At 32.6% G+C, this 24,272-nt stretch overlaps 1 protein-coding gene across 1 annotated transcript in view; it reads left to right on the top strand.

Annotated features, from left to right (window-relative positions):
• Positions 1 to 1,651: 1,651 nt before the first annotated feature.
• Positions 1,652 to 24,272, top strand: part of LOC143228627 (medium-chain acyl-CoA ligase ACSF2, mitochondrial-like) — a 71,592-nt gene continuing 48,971 nt past the window's right edge. The window contains exons 1-5 of the mRNA XM_076459855.1: positions 1,652 to 1,881; positions 2,490 to 2,679; positions 4,346 to 4,474; positions 6,698 to 6,751; positions 21,018 to 21,136. Of these exons, the coding sequence (XP_076315970.1) occupies positions 1,790 to 1,881; positions 2,490 to 2,679; positions 4,346 to 4,474; positions 6,698 to 6,751; positions 21,018 to 21,136 (584 nt within the window). The 5' untranslated portion in view covers positions 1,652 to 1,789. The remainder of the gene's footprint in view (positions 1,882 to 2,489; positions 2,680 to 4,345; positions 4,475 to 6,697; positions 6,752 to 21,017; positions 21,137 to 24,272) is intronic.

Below are 24,272 nucleotides of genomic sequence, written 5' to 3'. Positions count from 1 at the left end.
ACTTTGTTTATTACTTTACTATAACGATAAGGAACCATCTACAGTACTTTGTTTATTACTTTACTATAACAATGAGGAACCAACTAGAGTATACTTTGTTTATTACTTTACTATAACGATAAGGAACCAACTGGATAACTTTGTTTATTACTTTACTATAACGATAAGGAACCATACGGATAACTTTGTTTATTACTTTACTGTAACGATAAGGAACCAACTGGATAACTTTGTTTATTACTTTACTGTAACGATAAGGAACCAACTTGATAACTTTGAGGAACCATCTGGATAACTTTGTTTATTACTTTACTGTAACGATAAGGAACCAACTGGATAACTTTGTTTATTACTTTACTATAACGATAAGGAACCAACTGGATAACTTTGTTTATTACTTTACTGTAACGATAAGGAACCAACTGGATAACTTTGTTTATTACTTTACTGTAATTATAAGGAACCAACTGGATAACTTTGTTTATTACTTTACTGTAATTATAAGGAACCAGCTGGGTATCTTTGTTTATTACTTTACTATAAAGATAAGGAACCAACTGGATAACTTTGTTTATTACTTTACTATAACAATAAGGAACCAACTAGAGAACTTTGTTTATTACTTTACTATAACAATAAGGAACCAACTAGAGAACTTTGTTTATTACTTTACTATAACGATAAGGAACCAACTACAGTACTTTGTTTATTACTTTACTATAACGATAAGGAACCAACTAGAGTATACTTTGTTTATTACTTTACTATAACAATAAGGAACCAACTAGAGAACTTTGTTTATTACTTTACTATAACGATAAGGAACCAACTACAGTACTTTGTTTATTACACTACTATAACAATAAGGAACCAACTGCAGTACTTTGTTTATTACTTTACTATAACGATAAGGAACCAACTACAGTACTTTGTTTATTACATTACTATAACAATAAGGAACCAACTAGAGAACTTTGTTTATTACTTTACTATAACGATAAGGAACCAACTACAGTACTTTGTTTATTACTTTACTATAACAATAAGGAACCAACTATAGTATACTTTGTTTATTACTTTACTATAACGATAAGGAACCAACTAGAGAACTTTGGTTATTATTTTACTATAACGATAAGGAACCATCCGGATAACTTTGTTTATTACTTTACTGTAACGATAAGGAACCAACTTGATAACTTTGAGGAACCATTTGGATAACTTTGTTTATTACTTTACTGTAACGATAAGGAACGAACTGGATAAATTTGTTTATTACTTTACTGTAATTATAAGGAACCAACTGGATAACTTTGTTTATTACTTTACCGTAATTATAAGGAACCAACTGGATAATTTTGTTTATTACTTTACCGTAACGGTAAGGAACCAACTGCATAATTTGTTTATTACTTTACTGTAATTATAAGAAACCATCTGGATAACTTTGTTTATTACTTTACTGTAACGATTAGGAACCAACTGGATAACTTTGTTTATTACTTTACTATAACGATAAGGATCCAACTTTGTTTATCAGTTTACAGCATAACGTCAGGCGACCTTAACCAATGTGGTTGTCGCCACTTTAGTCTTGAATGTTTGTGTTGAGAAGTATTCCACTTTACAACTAGATTATTTTCGCTCTTTGCGCGAGACTTCCCATGCGATGACCTTTAAACGTTTTATGTCGTAATGATTTCCTTAGTATTCCTTGGTTTTGACAGTTATAAGAAGCTTCAGTAATTTTGTCTCAGTTGACTGGTTTTTTCTCTATACCCATGTGGCAATGTTAAATTGTGTTTCAACCATGTTTGTTGGAAGAGTTATTTTGACCATCTCGAAGGTTAAACTTCGTACGTTCCAAATTCCTGTTTTCAGGTCAGTGTCCTTTATGTATTTGTGAATAAGGTCTTTTGTTTTCATACGTATGAACGGTTCATTCTGACACTACCAGTTATGTTTAGAGCATGTTCACATTAAAGTTAACATTTTAATATAGTACCACCAACTTCAAATGAATTATTTTTTATCTGGTACAAGTAGCATATAAAGTTGCTATGGTATTGTATGGTGGTAATTATGGTTCAAACAAAATACCGCATATACTACACCAGAAAATCTATTTATTCATGCGCGTTGTTATCAACTGACGAGTGTTGGTTAACAATAATAAAAACACTTTTCTATATTATGGAAAAAAATACATATATTACTAAACGAGTTTTGGCCCAAAATTAGTCGAGATTTTTACCTATAAAAAGAAATAAGAGGGAAGTTATTTAACGTTTTACATTTTCAGTACATTGTGATAACAATACAATGACAATGGGACGGGAATTAGGCTTAGCGTGCTCAGACTGTGAACCAGAAAGTGTAATGTTCTATGTTATTTATCTCTGTTCCTTTCAGTCTGACCAAATTTAGGGTTAGGACTGGTGTGACTTCTCGTGAGCATTTTCAACAACAACTAAATTTGTTAATTTTAGTTTCAGGTGTCTCGCAAGTTATCCGAAAAAGTTTACAGTAAGTTACAACCACAGTTGCGGGGACAGCGTCTTTCTGGGATCTACCATTGGTCAAGTCGTAAGCCAAGCTGCTGACCAGAGTGGCGATCAACTAGCCTTTGTTTTTAGGCATCAAAATGTCCGTCGCACGTTTTCACAGGTTGATAAAGAGGTAGGTCATTTTACTGTGTTATTCTGAACCAACATATCTTGACCATCTCCCCCGGAACATTGACTACAAATTTATTCCTGGTACCAAACTGAAATGAATAAATCTATCGAAAACTGAAATAAATTATATGTAGTTACACACAAACATTAAAAAACAGTTATATATAAAGTATATGTTTGTATGTACAAACTTTAAATAACAGTTCTATATAAAATATATGTATCTGTGTAAAAACGTTAAATAACAGTTCTATATAAAATATATGTATGTACAAACATTAAACAACAGTTCTATATAAACACTACAGTGGGACGTCACCAGCTGTTAGACGTGGTTAATATGGAACTGGTACACTACAGTGGGACGTCACCAGCTGTTAGCTGTGTCTGATATGGAACTGGTACACTACAGTGGTACGTCACCAGCTGTTAGCTGTGTCTGATATGGAACTGGTACACTACAGTGGGACGTCACCAGCTGTTAGACGTGGTTAATATGGAAGTGGTACACTACAGTGGGACGTCACCAGCTGTTAGCTGTGTCTGATATGGAACTGGTACACTATAGTAGGACGTCACCAGCTGTTAGCTGTGTCTGATATGGAACTGGTACACTACAGTGGGACGTCACCAGCTGTTAGACGTGGTTAATATGGAAGTGGTACACTACAGTGGGACGTCACCAGCTGTTAGCTGTGTCTGATATGGAACTGGTACACTATAGTAGGACGTCACCAGCTGTTAGCTGTGTTTGATATGGAACTGGTACACTATAGTAGGACGTCACCAGCTGTTAGCTGTGTCTAATATGGAACTGGTACACTACAGTGGGATGTCACCAGCTGTTAGCTGTGTCTGATATGGAACTGGTACACTATAGTGGGACGTCACCAGCTGTTAGCTGTGTCTAATATGGAACTGGTACACTACAGTAGGACGTCACCAGCTGTTAGCTGTGTCTTATGTGGAACTGGTACACTATAGTAGGACGTCACCAGCTGTTAGCTGTGTCTAATATGGAACTGGTACACTACAGTAGGACGTCACCAGCTGTTAGCTGTGTCTAATATGGAAGTGGTACACTATAGTGGGACGTCACCAGCTGTTAGCTGTGTCTGATATGGAACTGGTACACTATAGTAGGACGTCACCAGCTGTTAGCTGTGTCTGATAAGGAACTGGTACACTACAGTGGGACGTCACGAGCTGCTTTAGCGAAATAATTAGATGTGACAGTCAGTGTTATTTCTTACTCAAGGTCCCAAATGTCACTCACCGCACATGCAGCTTGCTGATGGGTGCCAACCCTGCCTCTTCAAAATCACGTTATCCGTTTCATACTTGCTATCAGGGACTATAAAGGTACCATATTTGTTACTCATTGCGGTTAGAGAACCGTATTTGTATTTTTGGCAGCTAAAACATTCAAACAAGGCTGACATTTTGAAACATTTTATTTATTTTGATGAATCCAAAAATACAGAACATGAACGCCATGGATACTGGTTACGTCAAAGTGAAGAAACCCTGCACATCTATGTTATTTATAGAGAGTCATGTTACTGTTCTAGAACTGTTTAAATGTCAAATAAAAAGTTTGTAGTTATGATAGATTTCATTACTTGTTGGGTGTTTCATTTAAACTAAGTGTTTTATTATCACTCCAGAGTGATCAGCTTGCAGCAAGTTTCCTGGAATTAGGATTAAAACCTGGAGAACGCATTGCTCTATGGAGTACAAACTGTTACGAGTGGATTTTGACACAAGTGGCTGCAGCTAAAGCAGGGTTAATACTGGTAAGTTTGTTCTTGAATGTCGCGCAAAGCTTCACGAGGGCTATCTGCGCTAACCGTTCTTAATTTAGGAGTGTAAGACTAGAGGGAAGGCAGCTAGTCATCACCACCCACCGCCAACTGTTGGGCTACTCTTTCACCAACGAATGGTGGGATTGACCGTAACATTATAACGCCCCCATGGCTGAAAGACGAGCATGTTTAGTGTGAAAGGGATTCGAACCCGCGACCCTCGAATTGCGAGTCGAGTGCTTTAACCACCTGGCCACGCTGTGCCTGATCATTTATGGCTGTATATACACCTAAATATGTAGTCCTGTATTGGTTGTATATACATCTAAACATGTAGTCCTCTATTGGCTGTATATATATATATACACCTAAACATGTAGTCCTCTATTGGCTGTATATACATCTAATCATGTAGTCCTGTATTGGCTGTATATACACCAAAACATGTAGTCCTCTATTGGTTGTATATATATATATACACCTAAACATGTAGTCCTCTATTGGCTGTATATATATATACACCTAAACATGTAGTCCTCTATTGGCTGTATATACATCTAAACATGTAGTCCTCTATTGGCTGTATATATACACCTAAACATGTAGTCCTGTATTGGCTATATATATACACCTAAACATGTAGTTCTCTATTGGCTGTATATACACCAAAACATGTAGTCCTATATTGGCTGTATACAGACCTTAATATCTGTTTATTAAATACAATTGTTAAATTATTCTGTAGTAAGTACAAAGAAAGTAAAATTAGAGAAATTTTACTTAAAATTACTTATAATTATTTTTAGTTACAAATAAGGACATTTAAGAACTTGGTACTACTTTATGCGGATGTACACCTTGAGCTGCGTATAAAAACACAACAGTCACAGCAAAGTACCACTTTACTGATGTTGTGTTAATTAGTGCCTATACCATAGTGGGGGTAGGAATGCTAAGTTTTATCTCACTTACCCCGAAATGGTATTACCTTATTTTTCTTATATTTTTTATCTTTCTATGTTTATCTTTTTCTTATTTCAACTTGGGACAGCAGTCACATTCGTACAACTGTCTGGAGGCAATGAAAGGTAATATAGATGTGGGACCTTGTGGGCTTGAGCACTCACATTTCGCTCTCCTAGCTTCTAATTTTCCTAAGTGAGACTAGCGAATTGGAGATTAAAACTGATAGACGGTGTATCCCCGCCATAATGTTGGTCCTACTTCCCAAATAACCTCCCAAACCTAGGATACATTTTATAATCCCACGTTGTAGCTTGTCTCTAGAATCGTTTTTAAAAATGTGCAGCGTATTTTGTTTAATTTTAATTTTTTTTTTTATTTACGGTTATATGTGTACATGTATATGTATATATACTTATAAAACTATCATATGTTTTATGTACTTCCAAAACTATAACTCGGTAATATATATATATTTGTGTGTGTACATTTCTAAATGTCTAATAATGAACGCACAGAAACTTTATAAACCGAACGCTTTTGATAGGTGGACTTTTCTCCTGCAGGACAAACTGAGAATGAGTTATTTACCCCTCTAACGATAACAGACATGAGTACAGAATTATATGTGAAAAGATCAGACCCGGTTAGTGCAACTGACAACAAACTAAAATTACTATTTTACTGCCATCTATGGGATTATACGTAAACTAAACCTCAATGCATTTTCTAATGGCATTCTTTAATTCATCTCTCTCAGAAAAATATTGTTTCATTTAATGAGATTTATTAATTTAAAGAATAAACAATAAACATGTTTGAACTGGTTAACCATGTAGATGTGAAACTTCGCACGATTTGTTTTATTTTATATCTTAAAATTACCTCAACATTGCATGTTTAATTTAAAAAAAAAAACCATTAAAACGTATTATTACGTATTATATAAAAACTATTCAACTTGTAATTAAATCTTGAATGTCTAGACTTTACCAGGAAGTTATTTTTAGAACATTTTACTTACCAAACTCGAGAAACACACATGGAACATCCATTAAACACCTGTATAAAGATGAAGGAAACAAACTAAAAGTTACTTGCGGAAGGCCTAATGAAAAACACAGCTCTAAGTACTGTCGAATTCTTTATCGTAAGATGTCCCATCATGCACGTTGTTGTAGCATACGTAAATACATCTATATTGTTTGTAGAACACAAAACATATAACACAGCGAACTTTTCTGGTTTCAGGTACAAGTGAACACTGCCTATCAACCAGATGAATTAGAGTATTGTTTAAACAAGGTGAGCTGCCTGTCATCCTTGTTAGAATTCTGTTTATATAAGTTAATCTGTCTGTCATCCTTGTTAGAATTCTGTTTATATAAGTTAATCTGTCTGTCATCCTTGTTAGAATTCTATTTATATAAGTTAATCTGCCTGTCATCCTTGTTAGAATTCTGTTTATATAAGTTAATATGTCTGTCATCGTTGTTAGAATTCTGTTTATATAAGTTAATCTGTCTGTCATCCTTGTTAGAATTCTATTTATATAAGTTAATCTGCCTGTCATCCTTGTTAGAATTCTATTTATATAAGTTAATCTGTCTGTCATCATTGTTAAAATTCTGTTTATATAAGTTAATCTGTCTGTCATCCTTGTTAGAATTCTGTTTATATAAGTTAATCTGTCTGTCATCCTTGTTAGAATTCTGTTTATATAAGTTAATCTGTCCGTCATCCTTGTTAGAATTCTGTTTATATAAGTTAATCTGCCTGTCATCATTGTTAGAATTCTATTTATATAAGTTAATCTGCCTGTCATCCTTGTTAGAATTCTATTTTTATAAGATAATCTGTCTGTCATCCTTGTTAGAATTCTGTTTATATAAGTTAATCTGTCTGTCATCCTTGTTAGAATTCTGTTTATATAAGTTAATCTGTCTGTCATTCTTGTTAGAATTCTATTTATATAAGTTAATCTGTCTGTCATCATTGTTAAAATTCTGTTTATATAAGTTAATCTGTTTGTCATTCTTGTTAGAATTCTATTTATATAAGTTAATCTGTCTGTCATCCTTGTTAGAATTCTATTTATATAAGTTAATCTGTCTGTCATCATTGTTAAAATTCTGTTTATATAAGTTAATCTGTCTGTCATTCTTGTTAGAATTCTATTTATATAAGTTAATCTGTCTGTCATCCTTGTTAGAATTCTGTTTATATAAGTTAATCTGCCTGTCATCCTTGTTGGAATTCTGTTTATATAAGTTAAACTGCCTGTCATCCTTGTTAGAATTCTGTTTATATAAGTTAATCTGTCTGTCATCCTTGTTAGAATTCTATTTATATAAGTTAATCTGTCTGTCATCCTTGTTAGAATTCTGTTTATATAAGTTAATCTGCCTGTCATCCTTGTTGGAATTCTGTTTATATAAGTTAAACTGTCTGTCATCCTTGTTAGAATTCTGTTTATATAAGTTAATCTGTCTGTCATCCTTGTTAGAATTCTATTTATATAAGTTAATCTGCCTGTCATCCTTGTTAGAATTCTATTTATATAAGTTAATCTGTCTGTCATCCTTGTTAGAATTCTATTTATATAAGATAATCTGTCTGTCATCCTTGTTAGAATTCTATTTATATAAGTTAATCTGTCTGTCATCCTTGTTAGAATTCTGTTTATATAAGTTAATCTGTCTGTCATTCTTGTTAGAATTCTATTTATATAAGTTAATCTGTCTGTCATTCTTGTTAGAATTCTATTTATATAAGTTAATCTGTCTGTCATCATTGTTAAAATTCTGTTTATATAAGTTAATCTGTCTGTCATCCTTGTTATAATTCTGTTTATATAAGTTAAACTGTCTGTCATCCTTGTTAGAATTCTGTTTATATAAGTTAATCTACCTGTCATCCTTGTTAGAATTCTATTTATATAAGTTAATCTGTCTGTCATCCTTGTTAGAATTCTGTTTATATAAGTTAATCTGTCTGTCATCCTTGTTAGAATTCTATTTATATAAGTTAATCTGTCTGTCATCCTTGTTAGAATTCTATTTATATAAGATAATCTGTATGTCATTCTTGTTAGAATTCTATTTATATAAGTTAATCTGTCTGTCATCCTTGTTATAATTCTGTTTATATAAGTTAAACTGTCTGTCATCCTTGTTAGAATTCTGTTTATATAAGTTAATCTGTCTGTCATCCTTGTTAGAATTCTATTTATATAAGTTAATCTGCCTGTCATCCTTGTTAGAATTCTGTTTATATAAGTTAATATGTCTGTCATCGTTGTTAGAATTCTGTTTATATAAGTTAATCTGTCTGTCATCCTTGTTAGAATTCTATTTATATAAGTTAATCTGCCTGTCATCCTTGTTAGAATTCTATTTATATAAGTTAATCTGTCTGTCATCATTGTTAAAATTCTGTTTATATAAGTTAATCTGTCTGTCATCCTTGTTAGAATTCTGTTTATATAAGTTAATCTGTCTGTCATCCTTGTTAGAATTCTGTTTATATAAGTTAATCTGTCCGTCATCCTTGTTAGAATTCTGTTTATATAAGTTAATCTGCCTGTCATCATTGTTAGAATTCTATTTATATAAGTTAATCTGCCTGTCATCCTTGTTAGAATTCTATTTTTATAAGATAATCTGTCTGTCATCCTTGTTAGAATTCTGTTTATATAAGTTAATCTGTCTGTCATCCTTGTTAGAATTCTGTTTATATAAGTTAATCTGTCTGTCATTCTTGTTAGAATTCTATTTATATAAGTTAATCTGTCTGTCATCATTGTTAAAATTCTGTTTATATAAGTTAATCTGTTTGTCATTCTTGTTAGAATTCTATTTATATAAGTTAATCTGTCTGTCATCCTTGTTAGAATTCTATTTATATAAGTTAATCTGTCTGTCATCATTGTTAAAATTCTGTTTATATAAGTTAATCTGTCTGTCATTCTTGTTAGAATTCTATTTATATAAGTTAATCTGTCTGTCATCCTTGTTAGAATTCTGTTTATATAAGTTAATCTGCCTGTCATCCTTGTTGGAATTCTGTTTATATAAGTTAAACTGCCTGTCATCCTTGTTAGAATTCTGTTTATATAAGTTAATCTGTCTGTCATCCTTGTTAGAATTCTATTTATATAAGTTAATCTGTCTGTCATCCTTGTTAGAATTCTGTTTATATAAGTTAATCTGCCTGTCATCCTTGTTGGAATTCTGTTTATATAAGTTAAACTGTCTGTCATCCTTGTTAGAATTCTGTTTATATAAGTTAATCTGTCTGTCATCCTTGTTAGAATTCTATTTATATAAGTTAATCTGCCTGTCATCCTTGTTAGAATTCTATTTATATAAGTTAATCTGTCTGTCATCCTTGTTAGAATTCTATTTATATAAGATAATCTGTCTGTCATCCTTGTTAGAATTCTATTTATATAAGTTAATCTGTCTGTCATCCTTGTTAGAATTCTGTTTATATAAGTTAATCTGTCTGTCATTCTTGTTAGAATTCTATTTATATAAGTTAATCTGTCTGTCATTCTTGTTAGAATTCTATTTATATAAGTTAATCTGTCTGTCATCATTGTTAAAATTCTGTTTATATAAGTTAATCTGTCTGTCATCCTTGTTATAATTCTGTTTATATAAGTTAAACTGTCTGTCATCCTTGTTAGAATTCTGTTTATATAAGTTAATCTGCCTGTCATCCTTGTTAGAATTCTATTTATATAAGTTAATCTGTCTGTCATCCTTGTTAGAATTCTATTTATATAAGATAATCTGTCTGTCATCCTTGTTAGAATTCTATTTATATAAGTTAATCTGTCTGTCATCCTTGTTAGAATTCTGTTTATATAAGTTAATCTGTCTGTCATTCTTGTTAGAATTCTATTTATATAAGTTAATCTGTCTGTCATTCTTGTTAGAATTCTATTTATATAAGTTAATCTGTCTGTCATCATTGTTAAAATTCTGTTTATATAAGTTAATCTGTCTGTCATCCTTGTTATAATTCTGTTTATATAAGTTAAACTGTCTGTCATCCTTGTTAGAATTCTGTTTATATAAGTTAATCTGTCTGTCATCCTTGTTAGAATTCTGTTTATATAAGTTAATCTGTCTGTCATTCTTGTTAGAATTCTATTTATATAAGTTAATCTGTCTGTCATTCTTGTTAGAATTCTGTTTATATAAGTTAAACTGTCTGTCATCCTTGTTAGAATTCTGTTTATATAAGTTAATCTGCCTGTCATCCTTGTTAGAATTCTATTTATATAAGTTAATCTGTCTGTCATCCTTGTTAGAATTCTGTTTATATAAGTTAATCTGTCTGTCATCCTTGTTAGAATTCTATTTATATAAGTTAATCTGTCTGTCATCCTTGTTAGAATTCTATTTATATAAGATAATCTGTATGTCATCCTTGTTAGAATTCTATTTATATAAGTTAATCTGTCTGTCATCCTTGTTAGAATTCTGTTTATATAAGTTAATCTGTCTGTCATTCTTGTTAGAATTCTATTTATATAAGTTAATCTGTCTGTCATTCTTGTTAGAATTCTATTTATATAAGTTAATCTGTCTGTCATCCTTGTTATAATTCTGTTTATATAAGTTAATCTGTCTGTCATTCTTGTTAGAATTCTATTTATATAAGTTAATCTGTCTGTCATCCTTGTTATAATTCTGTTTATATAAGTTAAACTGTCTGTCATCCTTGTTAGAATTCTGTTTATATAAGTTAATCTGTCTGTCATCCTTGTTAGAATTCTATTTATATAAGTTAATCTGCCTGTCATCCTTGTTAGAATTCTGTTTATATAAGTTAATATGTCTGTCATCGTTGTTAGAATTCTGTTTATATAAGTTAATCTGTCTGTCATCCTTGTTAGAATTCTATTTATATAAGTTAATCTGCCTGTCATCCTTGTTAGAATTCTATTTATATAAGTTAATCTGTCTGTCATCATTGTTAAAATTCTGTTTATATAAGTTAATCTGTCTGTCATCCTTGTTAGAATTCTGTTTATATAAGTTAATCTGTCTGTCATCCTTGTTAGAATTCTGTTTATATAAGTTAATCTGTCCGTCATCCTTGTTAGAATTCTGTTTATATAAGTTAATCTGCCTGTCATCATTGTTAGAATTCTATTTATATAAGTTAATCTGCCTGTCATCCTTGTTAGAATTCTATTTTTATAAGATAATCTGTCTGTCATCCTTGTTAGAATTCTGTTTATATAAGTTAATCTGTCTGTCATCCTTGTTAGAATTCTGTTTATATAAGTTAATCTGTCTGTCATTCTTGTTAGAATTCTATTTATATAAGTTAATCTGTCTGTCATCATTGTTAAAATTCTGTTTATATAAGTTAATCTGTTTGTCATTCTTGTTAGAATTCTATTTATATAAGTTAATCTGTCTGTCATCCTTGTTAGAATTCTATTTATATAAGTTAATCTGTCTGTCATCATTGTTAAAATTCTGTTTATATAAGTTAATCTGTCTGTCATTCTTGTTAGAATTCTATTTATATAAGTTAATCTGTCTGTCATCTTTGTTAGAATTCTGTTTATATAAGTTAATCTGCCTGTCATCCTTGTTGGAATTCTGTTTATATAAGTTAAACTGCCTGTCATCCTTGTTAGAATTCTGTTTATATAAGTTAATCTGTCTGTCATCCTTGTTAGAATTCTATTTATATAAGTTAATCTGTCTGTCATCCTTGTTAGAATTCTGTTTATATAAGTTAATCTGCCTGTCATCCTTGTTGGAATTCTGTTTATATAAGTTAAACTGTCTGTCATCCTTGTTAGAATTCTGTTTATATAAGTTAATCTGTCTGTCATCCTTGTTAGAATTCTATTTATATAAGTTAATCTGCCTGTCATCCTTGTTAGAATTCTATTTATATAAGTTAATCTGTCTGTCATCCTTGTTAGAATTCTATTTATATAAGATAATCTGTCTGTCATCCTTGTTAGAATTCTATTTATATAAGTTAATCTGTCTGTCATCCTTGTTAGAATTCTGTTTATATAAGTTAATCTGTCTGTCATTCTTGTTAGAATTCTATTTATATAAGTTAATCTGTCTGTCATTCTTGTTAGAATTCTATTTATATAAGTTAATCTGTCTGTCATCATTGTTAAAATTCTGTTTATATAAGTTAATCTGTCTGTCATCCTTGTTATAATTCTGTTTATATAAGTTAAACTGTCTGTCATCCTTGTTAGAATTCTGTTTATATAAGTTAATCTGCCTGTCATCCTTGTTAGAATTCTATTTATATAAGTTAATCTGTCTGTCATCCTTGTTAGAATTCTGTTTATATAAGTTAATATGTCTGTCATCCTTGTTAGAATTCTATTTATATAAGTTAATCTGTCTGTCATCCTTGTTAGAATTCTATTTATATAAGATAATCTGTATGTCATCCTTGTTAGAATTCTATTTATATAAGTTAATCTGTCTGTCATCCTTGTTAGAATTCTGTTTATATAAGTTAATCTGTCTGTCATTCTTGTTAGAATTCTATTTATATAAGTTAATCTGTCTGTCATCATTGTTAAAATTCTGTTTATATAAGTTAATCTGTCTGTCATTCTTGTTAGAATTCTATTTATATAAGTTAATCTGTCTGTCATCCTTGTTAGAATTCTGTTTATATAAGTTAAACTGTCTGTCATCCTTGTTAGAATTCTGTTTATATAAGTTAATCTGTCTGTCATCCTTGTTAGAATTCTATTTATATAAGTTAATCTGCCTGTCATCCTTGTTAGAATTCTGTTTATATAAGTTAATCTGTCTGTCATCCTTGTTAGAATTCTGTTTATATAAGTTAATCTGTCTGTCATCATTGTTAAAATTATGTTTATATAAGTTAATCTGCCTGTCATCCTTGTTAGAATTCTATTTATATAAGATAATCTGTCTGTCATCCTTGTTATAATTCTGTTTATATAAGTTAATCTGTCTGTCATTCTTGTTAGAATTCTATTTATATAAGTTAATCTGTCTGTCATCATTGTTAAAATTCTGTTTATATAAGTTAATCTGTCTGTCATTCTTGTTAGAATTCTATTTATATAAGTTAATCTGCCTGTCATCATTGTTAGAATTCTGTTTATATAAGTTAATCTGCCTGTCATCCTTGTTAGAATTCTATTTATATAAGTTAATCTGCCTGTCATCCTTGTTAGAATTCTATTTATTTAAGGTAATCTGCCTGTCATCATTGTTAGAATTCTGTTTATATAAGTTAATCTGCCTGTCATTCGTCTTAGAATTCTATTTATATAAGTTAATCTGCCTGTCTTCCTTGTTAGAATTCTATTTATATAAGTTAATCTGTCTGTCATCATTGTTAAAATTCTGTTTATATAAGTTAATCTGTCTGTCATTCTTGTTAGAATTCTATTTATATAAGTTAATCTGTCTGTCATCCTTGTTAGAATTCTGTTTATATAAGTTAATCTGTCTGTCATTCTTGTTAGAATTCTATTTATATAAGTTAATCTGTCTGTCATCATTGTTAAAATTATGTTTATATAAGTTAATCTGCCTGTCATCCTTGTTAGAATTCTATTTATATAAGTTAATCTGCCTCTCATCCTTGTTAGAATTCTATTTATATAAGATAATCTGTCTGTCATCCTTGTTATAATTCTGTTTATATAAGTTAATCTGTCTGTCATTCTTGTTAGAATTCTATTTATATAAGTTAATCTGTCTGTCATCATTGTTAAAATTCTGTTTATATAAGTTAATCTGTCTGTCATTCTTGTTAGAATTCTATTTATATAAGTTAATCTGCCTGTCATCATTGTTAGAATTCTGTTTATATAAGTTAATCTGCCTGTCATCCTTGTTAGAATTCTATTTATATAAGTTAATCTGCCTGTCATCCTTGTTAGAATTCTATTTATTTAAGGTAATCTGCCTGTCATCATTGTTAGAATTCTGTTTATATAAGTTAATCTGCCTGTCATTCGTCTTAGAATTCTATTTATATAAGTTAATCTGTCTGTCATTCTTGTTGGAATTCTGTTTATATAAGTTAATCTGCCTGTCATCCTTCTTAGAATTCTATTTATATAAGTTAATCTGTCTGTCATCCTTGTTGGAATTCTGTTTATATAAGTTAATCTGCCTGTCTTCCTTCTTAGAATTCTATTTATATAAGTTAATCTGCCTGTCATCCTTGTTAGAATTCTGTTTATATAAGTTAATCTGCCTGTCATCCTTGTTAGAATTCTGTTTATATAAGTTAATCTGCCTGTCTTCCTTGTTAGAATTCTATTTATATAAGTTAATCTGTCTGTCATCATTGTTAAAATTCTGTTTATATAAGTTAATCTGTCTGTCATTCTTGTTAGAATTCTATTTATATAAGTTAATCTGTCTGTCATCCTTGTTAGAATTCTGTTTATATAAGTTAATCTGTCTGTCATTCTTGTTAGAATTCTATTTATATAAGTTAATCTGCCTGTCATCCTTGTTAGAATTCTATTTATATAAGTTAATCTGCCTCTCATCCTTGTTAGAATTCTATTTATATAAGATAATCTGTCTGTCATCCTTGTTATAATTCTGTTTATATAAGTTAATCTGTCTGTCATTCTTGTTAGAATTCTATTTATATAAGTTAATCTGTCTGTCATCATTGTTAAAATTCTGTTTATATAAGTTAATCTGTCTGTCATTCTTGTTAGAATTCTATTTATATAAGTTAATCTGCCTGTCATCATTGTTAGAATTCTGTTTATATAAGTTAATCTGCCTGTCATCCTTGTTAGAATTCTATTTATATAAGTTAATCTGCCTGTCATCCTTGTTAGAATTCTATTTATTTAAGGTAATCTGCCTGTCATCATTGTTAGAATTCTGTTTATATAAGTTAATCTGCCTGTCATTCGTCTTAGAATTCTATTTATATAAGTTAATCTGTCTGTCATTCTTGTTGGAATTCTGTTTATATAAGTTAATCTGCCTGTCATCCTTCTTAGAATTCTATTTATATAAGTTAATCTGTCTGTCATCCTTGTTGGAATTCTGTTTATATAAGTTAATCTGCCTGTCTTCCTTCTTAGAATTCTATTTATATAAGTTAATCTGCCTGTCATCCTTGTTAGAATTCTGTTTATATAAGTTAATCTGCCTGTCATCCTTGTTAGAATTCTGTTTATATAAGTTAATCTGCCTGTCATCCTTGTTAGAATTCTGTTTATATAAGTTAATCTGTCTGTCATCCTTGTTAGAATTCTGTTGATATAAGTTAATCTGCCTATGTAAACAGATGATAATATTGTGTAACGAAATATAAATTAGAATTCACCTAACTGGATTTTGAAGATGTAATACTGTGGTAAAAAATGTAATTAGGTTTAAAATGAGGTTCAGCAGTATATCGCTATTGATGTTATAAAAAACGTTTTCACTTTGTTGTGTAAGTCCATTAAAGCACTGTGTACTAATGTTCAGCCTGTAGCTAACAATAAATATTGGAAGGTACTAATATTTTACCCTTAAGCAATAACTTATGCGACAGGTGCAGATGTGAACAGTTTGGAACAGCTGATTAGTTGGAAGACAACCAGTTGCGACAGTTGTCACCACAAGAGTTTTGTCTGAAGAAAATAACTGACTATCAGTCTTATAAGAAAATAACTGACTGTCAGTCTTATAACACCTCCCGACAGTTGAACCCACAAAATATCTCCACCAGCATCTTAGTTCGAATCTAACCTCAGAGCAGCGTATCAATCAGTAAATGATGCCTTTATCTGAACATCATGAAACAGAAGCCAGTGTTCAGTTTGTTAGAGGCTTTCAACTGATGTAAAGATTTGAACCAACGACTATATAGCAACATGAGATCCTTTATATAATAATGTGTTGTTACAAATTTAACAAACATAACAAGTGAAAACAAAGAATTGGAATTTTTAACTCGTGCATGAGTTAACATTCCAGACTACAGACATAAGGGTCCATGGTTCACATCCATTACATGACAGTCTAGTAGTTAACATTCCAGACCACGGACATAAGGGTCCATGGTTCACATCCATTACATGACAGTCTAGTAGTTAACATTCCAGACTACGGACATAAGGGTCCATGGTTCTCATCCATTACATGACAGTCTAGTAGTTAACATTCCAGACCACGGACATAAGGGTCCATGGTTCTCATCCATTACATGACAGTCTAGTAGTTAACATTCCAGACTACGGACATAAGGGTCTATGGTTCTCATCCATTACATGGCAGTCTAGTAGTTAACATTCCAGACTACGGACATAAGGGTCCATGGTTCTCATCCATTACATGACAGTCTAGTAGTTAACATTCCAGACTACGGACATAAGGGTCCATGGTTCACATCCATTACATGACAGTCTAGTAGTTAATATTCCAGCTACAGACATAAGGGTCCATGGTTCTCATCCATTACATGACAGTCTAGTAGTTAACATTCCAGACTACGGACATAAGGGTCCATGGTTCACATCCATTACATGACAGTGTAGTAGTTAACATTCCAGACCACGGACATAAGGGTCCATGGTTCACATCCATTACATGACAGTCTAGTAGTTAACATTCCAGACTACGGACATAAGGGTCCATGGTTCTCATCCATTACATGACAGTCTAGTAGTTAACATTCCAGACCACGGACATAAGGGTCCATGGTTCTCATCCATTACATGACAGTCTAGTAGTTAACATTCCAGCTACAGACATAAGGGTCCATGGTTCTCATCCATTACATGACAGTCTAGTAGTTAACATTCCAGACTACGGACATAAGGGTCCATGGTTCACATCCATTACATGACAGTCTAGTAGTTAATATTCCAGCTACAGACATAAGGGTCCATGGTTCTCATCCATTACATGACAGTCTAGTAGTTAACATTCCAGCTACAGACATAAGGGTCCATGGTTCTCATCCATTACATGATAGTCTAGTAGTTAACATTCCAGACTACGGACATAAGGGTCCATGGTTCACATCCATTACATGACAGTCTAGTAGTTAATATTCCAGCTACAGACATAAGGGTCCATGGTTCTCATCCATTACATGACAGTCTAGTAGTTAACATTCCAGCTACAGACATAAGGGTCCATGGTTCTCATCCATTACATGATAGTCTAGTAGTTAACATTCCAGACAACGGACATAAGGGTCCATGGTTCTCAACATTATTATTGTATGTTTTCCATTTTTGAGAAATGTATTACTGATCTTTCTCTTGTTTTGTTTTCACCATTTGTCTCTCAGTAGAATCACGTTTCTGATCATATAATCATGAATTATGATAGTGTTTCATAATAGGGATTGCCTGGGAGTTTGCTCAAAACTCTATCAGATTCGAGCAAAAAACAGCTTTAAAAAGCAGACTTATTCTTGAAACAGCACTCACAACCTAGGACTTCAATAGTTAAGGTCCCTCAAACACTGATAATAATCAAAATATATGATGATTTCACGATTGTAGAAAAAACAGTTAAAAACAATAAAATTACCTCATTTATTCTTATTATTTTAATTATATTTTAAACAAGCCTACAGAAAAACCAAGACCTAAACAGATATATGAATTGTTATGGATGTCCATGATCTACTTAAAAGTTAAATATTTGTTATTGAAAAATTGGTTTATGTGATTATAGATACATAACAGATACGATGTTTTTCTGTTTATGTGATTATAGATACATAACAGATACGATGTTTTTCTGTTTATGTGATTATAGATACATAACAGATACGATGTTTTCTGTTTATGTGATTATAGATACATAACAGATACGGTGTTTTCTGTTTATGTGATTATAGATACATAACAGATACGGTGTTTTTCTGTTTATGTGATTATAGATACATAACAGATACGGTGTTTTTCTGTTTATGTGATTATAGATACATAACAGATACGGTGTTTTTCTGTTTATGTGAATATAGATACATAACAGATACGGTGTTTTTCTGTTTATGTGATTATAGATACATAACAGATACGGTGTTTTCTGTTTATGTGATTATAGATACATAACAGATACGATGTTTTTCTGTTTATGTGATTATAGATACATAACAGATACGATGTTTTCTGTTTATGTGATTATAGATACATAACAGATACGGAGTTTTCTGTTTATGTGATTATAGATACATAACAGATACGATGTTTTTCTGTTTATGTGATTATAGATGCATAACAGATACGGTGTTTTTCTGTTTATGTGATTATAGATACATAACAGATACGATGTTTTTCTGTTTATGTGATTATAGATACATAACAGATACGGTGTTTTTCTGTTTATGTGATTATAGATACATAACAGATACGATGTTTTCTGTTTATATGATTATAGATACATAACAGATACGGTGTTTTTCTGTTTATGTGATTATAGATACATAACAGATACGGTGTTTTCTGTTTATGTGATTATAGATACATAACAGATACGGTGTTTTCTGTTTATGTGATTATAGATACATAACAGATACGATGTTTTCTGTTTATGTGATTATAGATACATAACAGATACGATGTTTTCTGTTTATGTGATTATAGATACATAACAGATACGGTGTTTTTCTGTTTATGTGATTATAGATACATAACAGATACGATGTTTTTCTGTTTATGTGATTATAGATACATAACAGATACGGTGTTTTTCTGTTTATGTGATTATAGATACATAACAGATACGATGTTTTCTGTTTATGTGATTATAGATACATAACAGATACGGTGTTTTCTGTTTATGTGATTATAGATACATAACAGATACGGTGTTTTTCTGTTTATGTGATTATAGATACATAACAGATACGGTGTTTTTCTGTTCACCTACTTGTACTCATCTCGTATTAAACGTGTGTTTACACGAAGCTTCAGGCACAAAATTACCTGACTCGTTAAATAATTACTTTGAGAGACACAAAACTTTTATTTAAAGCAATGTTTTAGAATTCGTTTTATTTGAAAGTACTGCTTTACAACTGGTAAAGAGACATATATCTGCCCGTTGTTGTGCATTTAAAAAAAACATACAGAATAATTAAGACTTTAGAAATCAAAATTCATTCCAATACAAGTAAGCAAAAACGTTTCGTGATTGCCAGCTCATACTTTGGTCAAACTCCTAATCTCTGTTATAAATCCACTATAAAATTATTACATGTGATATCCATTGCTCTGTGAACTGGAATTTTGTGTAACAAGAAACTAAGAAAGAAGTTTTAACCTTAATTTGACCTGCTTAATTCTGTTGTGCTCAAAACTTTTCTCACTCCTTCAGTTCCTGCTTTCATAGGTCAAAGGTTCTGTTGTTTCCCCAGCTTTTGTTGGACACTACAACTCATACACTTTTTACTGCCACGTGAAAGGTTCCAGGTTCTACTTTTGTATATATCATTAGTACTAGAGTTTGCTGTCTCCACATAAATTTTTGTGACTGTATTTCAGCAAGATTTTAATAATGAATGATTGCTATAATAGATTTTCCTACTTCTACGTGTTTTCATAATTGTCTGAAATCATGAGTGTGTATTCAGTATTTATTACCACTGCATATCGCACTATTTCATAAAGATATTTAAATATTACTACTTTTAAGTAGTTGTTGTAGTTTCAAATGTCAGTTATGGTCTACTGGCACTAAGAGCATTGCTGTGTCTATTTTGCATGAATTATTGTCATATTATTCTAGAAAATACTTGTGCAAATAAATATGTGTCATGCAGAGTTAACATGGTAAGAATGTTACTGAGTGTGTATGTATTGCATTCGCATATGTTGTGTTATCTCAGATGAAACATTCTTCTGTTCTGGTGAGATTGCTTTGATGTTGCTTCTTCGTTACATTAACCTTTGACATTTAATAGAAGCTGGACAGAAATATGTGATGATACAACCTTTGCCTTCAAAGTGTAATTTGAGAACAAATTTACATTGTTTGTTGTAGTTACATATCAGTACAAATGTGTATTGTTTGTTATTTATTTTGAATGAATTCAATGCGTTGGGTGTAAAAACATCAGTGCAGCTGTAAACAGTTGAAAAACAGATAACAACATCAGCTGTGAAGATACTATAATGTTGTGGTCAATCCCATAACAACATCAGCTGTGAAGATACTATAATGTTGTGGTCAATCCCATAACAACATCAGCTGTGAAGATACTGTAATGTTGTGGTCAATCCCATAACAACATCAGCTGTGAAGATACTATAATCTTGTGGTCAATCCCATAACAACATCAGCTGTGAAGATAGTACAATTAATCTAAGAATCAGTAGTGAGTGTTGTTTACGTGCTGCCATCCATCTGGTTTATTACCTTCTTGTACGAATTTTAACAAACGAACAAACAGACACCATTAACTTGAATTATCTTTATCCCCAAATAATTATCCAAAAAATTGATGAATACTGTTAGTTTTGTAGGCAATTAACCTTCCATCTTTAATAATATGATATTAAACAGTGAAAAGATGAACTGCACAACTTCCTTTACAGACGTCTTGTAAAGCTCTTGTAGCAGCAGAAGGATTCAAAACACAAGACTATTTCCAGGAACTGAATCACCTTCTACCAGAGATTACAGTGTCTAAACCAGGTCAGCTTCAGAGTAAGAGGTGAGTGAAACAGCTAGAACCATGTCCTGTTGTAACAGAGATTACAGTGTCTAAACCAGGTCAGCTTCAGAGTAAGAGGTGAGTGAAACTACTAAAACCATATGCTGTTGTAACAGAGATTACAGTGTCTAAACCAGGTCAGCTTCAGAGTAATAGGTGAGTGAAACTACTAGAACCATGTCCTGTTGTAACAGAGATTACAGTGTCTAAACCAGGTCAGCTTCAGAGTAAGAGATGAGTGAAACTACTAGAACCATGTCCTGTTGTAACAGAGATTACAGTGTCTAAACCAGGTCACCTTCAGAGTAAAGGGTGAGTGAAACAACTAGAACCATGTCCTGTTGTAACAGAGATTACAGTGTCTAAACCAGGTCAGCTTCAGAGTAAGAGGTGAGTGAAACTACTAGAACCATGTCCTGTTGTAACAGAGATTACAGTGTCTAAACCAGGTCAGCTTCAGAGTAAGAGATGAGTGAAACTACTAGAACCATGTCCTGTTGTAACAGAGATTACAGTGTCTAAACCAGGTCACCTTCAGAGTAAAGGGTGAGTGAAACAACTAGAACCATGTCCTGTTGTAACAGAGATTACAGTGTCTAAACCAGGTCAGCTTCAGAGTAAGAGGTGAGTGAAACTACTAGAACCATGTCCTGTTGTAACAGAGATTACAGTGTCTAAACCAGGTCAGCTTCAGAGTAAGAGGTGAGTGAAACTACTAGAACCATGTCCTGTTGTAACAGAGATTACAGTGTCTAAACCAGGTCAGCTTCAGAGTAAGAGGTGAGTGAAACTACTAGAACCATGTCCTGTTGTAACAGAGATTACAGTGACTAAACCAGGTCAGCTTCAGAGTAAGAGGTGAGTGAAACTAATAGAAATATGTCCTGTTGTAACAGAGATTACAGTGTCTAAACCAGGTCAGCTTCAGAGTAAGAGGTGAGTGAAACTACTACAACCATGTCCTGTTGTAACAGAGATTACAGTGTCTAAACCAGGTCAGCTTCAGAGTAAGAGGTAAGTGAAACTACTAGAACCATGTCCTGTTGTAACAGAGATTACAGTGTCTAAACCAGGTCAGCTTCAGAGTAAGAGGTGAGTGAAACTACTAGAACCATGTCCTGTTGTAACAGAGATTACAGTGTCTAAACCAGGTCACCTTCAGAGTAAGAGATGAGTGAAACTACTAGAACCATGTCCTGTTGTAACAGAGATTACAGTGCCTAAACCAGGTCAGTTTCAGAGTAAGAGGTGAGTGAAACTACTAGAACCATGTCCTGTTGTAACAGAGATTACAATGTCTAAACCAGGTCAGCTTCAGAGTAAGAGGTGAGTGAAACTACTAGAACCATGTCCTGTTGTAACAGAGATTACAGTGTCTAAACCAGGTCAGCTTCAGAGTAAGAGATGAGTGAAACTACTAGAACCATGTCCTGTTGTAACAGAGATTACAGTGTCTAAACCAGGTCAGCTTCAGAGTAAGAGGTGAGTGAAACTACTAGAACCATGTCCTGTTGTGACAGAGATTACAGTGTCTAAACCAGGTCAGCTTCAGAGTAAGAGGTGAGTGAAACTACTAGAACCATGTCCTGTTGTAACAGAGATTACAGTGTCTAAACCACGTCAGCTTCAGAATAAGAGGTGAGTGAAACTATTAGAACCATGTCCTGTTGTAACAGAGATTACAGTGTCTAAACCAGGTCAGCTTCAGAGTAAGAGGTGAGTGAAACTACTAGAACCATGTACTGTTGTAACAGAGATTACAGTGTCTAAACCAGGTCACCATCAGAGTAAGAGATGAGTGAAACTACTAGAACCATGTCCTGTTGTAACAGAGATTACAATGTCTAAACCAGATCAGCTTAACAGTAAGAGGTGAGTGAAACTACTAGAACCATGTCCTGTTGTAACAGAGATTACAGTGTCTAAACCAGGTCAGCTTCAGAGTAAGAGATGAGTGAAACTACTAGAATCATGTCCTGTTGTAACAGAGATTACAGTGTCTAAACCAGGTCAGCTTCAGAGTAAGAGGTGAGTGAAACTACTAGAACCATGTCCTGTTGTAACAGAGATTACAGTGTCTAAACCAGGTCAGCTTCAGAGTAAGAGGTGAGTGAAACTACTACAACCATGTCCTGTTGTAACAGAGATTACAGTGTCTAAACCAGGTCAGCTTCAGAGTAAGAGGTGAGTGAAACTAATAGAAACATGTCCTGTTGTAACAGAGATTACAGTGTCTAAACCAGGTCAGCTTCAGAGTGAGAGGTGAGTGAAACTACTACAACCATGTCCTGTTGTAACAGAGATTACAGTGTCTAAACCAGGTCAGCTTCAGAATAAGAGGTGAGTGAAACTACTAGAACCATGTCCTATTGTAACAGAGATTACAGTGTCTAAACCAGGTCAGCTTCAGAGTAAGAGGTAAGTGAAACTACTAGAACCATGTCCTGTTGTAACAGAGATTACAGTGTCTAAACCAGGTCAGCTTCAGAGTAAGAGGTGAGTGAAACTACTAGAACCATGTCCTGTTGTAACAGAGATTACATTGTCTAAACCAGGTCACCTTCAGAGTAAGAGATGAGTGAAACTACTAGAACCATGTCCTGTTGTAACAGAGATTACAGTGTCTAAACCAGGTCAGCTTCAGAGTAAGAGGTGAGTGAAACTACTAGAACCATGTCCTGTTGTAACAGAGATTACAATGTCTAAAGCAGGTCAGATTAACAGTAAGAGGTGAGTGAAACTACTAGAACCATGTCCTGTTGTAACAGAGATTACAGTGTCTAAACCAGGTCAGCTTCAGAGTAAGAGGTGAGTAAAACTACTAGAACCATGTCCTGTTGTAACAGAGATTACAGTGTCTAAACCAGGTCAGCTTCAGAGTAAGAGGTGAGTGAAACTACTAAAACCATATGCTGTTGTAACAGAGATTACAGTGTCTAAACCAGGTCAGCTTCAGAGTAATAGGTGAGTGAAACTACTAGAACCATGTCCTGTTGTAACAGAGATTACAGTGTCTAAACCAGGTCAGCTTCAGAGTAAGAGATGAGTGAAACTACTAGAACCATGTCCTGTTGTAACAGAGATTACAGTGTCTAAACCAGGTCACCTTCAGTAAAGGGTGAGTGAAACAACTAGA

The sequence above is a fragment of the Tachypleus tridentatus genome, chromosome 10, assembly GCF_004210375.1.
Source record: "Tachypleus tridentatus isolate NWPU-2018 chromosome 10, ASM421037v1, whole genome shotgun sequence".
Taxonomy (NCBI): Eukaryota; Metazoa; Arthropoda; class Merostomata; order Xiphosura; family Limulidae; genus Tachypleus; species Tachypleus tridentatus.
The sequence above is the reverse complement of the archived record's forward strand: the minus strand, read 5'-3'. Positions and strand labels throughout refer to the sequence as shown.